Source organism: Sinocyclocheilus rhinocerous, unplaced genomic scaffold (assembly GCF_001515625.1).
Source record: "Sinocyclocheilus rhinocerous isolate Xijiao unplaced genomic scaffold, SAMN03320098_v1.1 scaffold1351, whole genome shotgun sequence".
Lineage (NCBI taxonomy): Eukaryota > Metazoa > Chordata > Actinopteri > Cypriniformes > Cyprinidae > Sinocyclocheilus > Sinocyclocheilus rhinocerous.
Window position 1 is genome coordinate 327,279 of NW_015654494.1, and position 3,312 is coordinate 330,590.

Consider the following 3,312-nt stretch of genomic DNA (forward strand, 5'->3'; position numbering starts at 1 on the left):
TATATATATATATATATATATATGTGTGTGTGTGTGTGTGTGTGTGTGTATATACACATATTCATTAATATATAATTATACATTTATATTAAATATAATAATTATATTTAATTTGAATGTATTTTACACACACACATATATAATTGAGTGTTATATTTAAATATGAAATTATTTATATATAATTGCTTTTCTTTTTAATTTAGTTAACAACATTTAACAGATTTTCAACAGTTTTTTTGTATTTATATTTTCTATGTTCTACTTGTATAACTGGAAAGTTGTTTCCCAAGAGTGTTAGAAAGATGGCCGCCAAGCAAACTGAAACAAAAGCTAGGAAATGATGCTAGTTAGTTTTTCTAAACTTGGATGGTATGAAGGAAAGTGGTTCCAAGAAAAGGATCCGAGGCGTCTAAACTGCCTGTATTTCTTTCCAGGTGGAATTTCAGGATGAGACGCAGATCTTACTGAAGCGCAGCGAGATTCACTCTCTGAACCAAGAGCTGCCTAAGAGGGTCATGTCTCGTCTGGTAAGCGCTTTTATTCGCTTCGGGCCACGTACCGTATGTTTCTGCACACAGAATTCATCAACGTGAAGTCAAAGTGCAGGTTTAACATTTTACGGCTTTCGTGGTTTTTCAAGCTAACAGTGCAGTTGGAGTCCATTTGGAGGGTTCTGACTGACATCGCTGAACGATTATTGTCTTCTTTTTCCTTTTCAACAGGCAACTGTGAACCAACAGCAACCTCAGGCGCAACCGTCAGACGAACCTCTAGACGCAGATCTTACTGAAGCGCAGCGAGATTCACTCTCTGAACCAAGAGCTGCCTAAGAGGGTCATGTCTCGTCTGGTAAGCGCTTTTATTCGCTTCGGGCCACGTACCGTATGTTTCTGCACACAGAATTCATCAACGTGAAGTCAAAGTGCAGGTTTAACATTTTACGGCTTTCGTGGTTTTTCAAGCTAACAGTGCAGTTGGAGTCCATTTGGAGGGTTCTGACTGACATCGCTGAACGATTATTGTCTTCTTTTTCCTTTTCAACAGGCAACTGTGAACCAACAGCAACCTCAGGCGCAACCGTCAGACGAACCTCTGGCCGCGAAACGCCCACGTCTGCCGACACCGCCACCCACACTAGCCATTGAGCCCTCGGCGCTACCTCCAGGAATAGTCACCGCTTTCCTGCCCGCTACTATTACTCCAAACACCAGCACTGCCCCCTGCCTGCCTCCCCCCACATCACTTCCTGTTTCAGCACCCACACTTCCTGCCCCGGAACCCAGTGAGATTTACACCCACAGCTCCAGCTACATAGCCTACATGGAGTCTCTCCTCAACTCGGACTTTCCTCCAGAAGAGGGTGAACATGGCGTTGAGCCGATGTATTGAAGCGCTGTTATGCGCTACCAGCTATTTGTCAATGCTTCATACAGACTTTAAATTCATCCACTGCATGTCTTTGTTTCATTTATTCGCTGTCGTGCTAATCTGAGTTTCCCACCCATGAATGGTGCACGTGGGACGCATGCGTGTCATTATAGACTGAAGCCGAAATGGACCCAGTACATAGCCTTGGGGGATGCCGCACTCTTCCGACCCTTTCCACGATCCCTCGCTCTGGTTCTTTCACTAAACGGAAAGAGCCGCCATTTTTAGATGGGATAATCATTCACTGTATGTGCTGTTAAATTTATACCTGATTTTTTTCTCTAATGAGTGCTAAATATTTTTCTAACTCAAGCCAAAACATCATGCTACCCGGTCACAGTTCAAATAGACAGTCTATATCTGTACAGTTTCAGGTATTTTTCTCTGTACTCAAGTGTTCGGGAGGGGGGTGTTGGGGGGGAAGAGTTTTAGCTGGGCTCATGGGATTTAACAAGTATTTAAATGTCTTTTGTCACATATAGGTTTAATATTTGTATAAAGAAAATCAATTATGGCAGCATCAGAAGCTACAGTTTTCAGTTAGTGTACACATTTGTGTTACGATAGATTTGCGCGTCTTCATGTATTCTTCTATAATCAACGATAAAAAATGTTTTCAGACAGATTATTTGTTTTTGTAGCATACTTGGTAAACGTTGATATTGAATACTATTCACCTTGTCTGTTTTTTATTATGATTACCGTTGTTGTTATGATTGTTATTTTTAGTGATTTTTTTTTGGGTGAATCTTTGCAACACAATGTCGAAAGATGAAAAAAAAGCTGAATTTATCATTTTTATTCAAGAGGTTGAAGTGGCGTACATTTAAGCGTATAGTCATAGGTGATATTAAACAGATACGCAATCCGCCTTCTCAAGGTGCTATAGAGGTCTTGGACTACTGAGGGGCGATCCGGGTCAAGTGACCCACAATGAGGTGTACATACTAGATGTCCTGCTCATGAATTGGAAAAATGTTCTTCAGTGTAACTTCTAGTCTTATCAAATGCCATGTCACATTCAAATAAAGGGTCTGGTTGTCGCTTTGGATTTCTTTTCTCCTTTTTGTTGTTTGCCCATCCTTGTTTCGTTTTCTGATGTGAGCGATTATCGATCGGCACACCTCCTCCGCCGATATTTGCGGGTTCATCATCCATATAGCATTGAGAATTTGCTTCAGCGCCCCTCTATTGATTCGGAAACAAACACTCTGATAAGACCTTTGCAGACAGGATCGTAGTTTAGACTGAATCCAAAACGAACCCAGTACATAGCTTTGGGGGACCCTTCCCACAATCCCTTGCTCCCAATTCTTCGCTAAACTGAAAGAATGGCCACATATGTTCAGATGGAATAATCATTCATTTGAGCATGCCAAAGATTTTGGAGAATTGTTCAAAATGCAAGATAAATTAATACAAGGAAAGTCCCCAGATGAAGTTATTAAAATATTAAATTGACAGCCCTTCATTTTCTATATATTCTCATACATCATGATTTCTTTTTAAAATTTCATACTATTATTCCTCCCACTTTCATTTTGCATGTTTTTTTAATAATAACATCTGAATTACGCCTTTACGTATGAAGTGCATACTGAGGTTTGAAACTCATGAGTGCTCTCCTTCCGTTCAATGTGACAACCACCATTCTCATCTCAACACTGTTTGTTGTTTTCCGCCCGCCAGTGACGCCTACGGCTGCTCTGACACTAGACGCAGTGTGTCGATGGCATTTGTACTCTGTTTCTGGGGTTTCTGCTTTGCATTAACAGAAACGTCACAAGGGGCAGGTTTAATAAATTAACCCACCACAGCTTGCATACTGATGATGGCAAATGTTTATCTGTGCAGAAGTACTAGGAAAGATTGTAATAAAATGTG

The 3,312-nt window shown here is 40.6% G+C and overlaps 1 protein-coding gene across 4 annotated transcripts in view; it reads left to right on the forward strand.

Annotated features, from left to right (window-relative positions):
* Window positions 1-2,841, forward strand: part of kdm4b (lysine (K)-specific demethylase 4B) — a 67,786-nt gene extending 64,945 nt beyond the window's left edge. For all 4 annotated transcript variants that reach the window (XM_016523821.1, XM_016523820.1, XM_016523823.1 and 1 more), the window contains 3 exons: window positions 435-458; window positions 781-849; window positions 1,045-2,841. In XM_016523821.1, the coding sequence (XP_016379307.1) occupies window positions 435-458; window positions 781-849; window positions 1,045-1,389 (438 nt within the window). In that variant the 3' untranslated portion in view covers window positions 1,390-2,841. The remainder of the gene's footprint in view (window positions 1-434; window positions 459-780; window positions 850-1,044) is intronic.
* The last annotated feature ends 471 nt before the right edge of the window (window positions 2,842-3,312 follow it).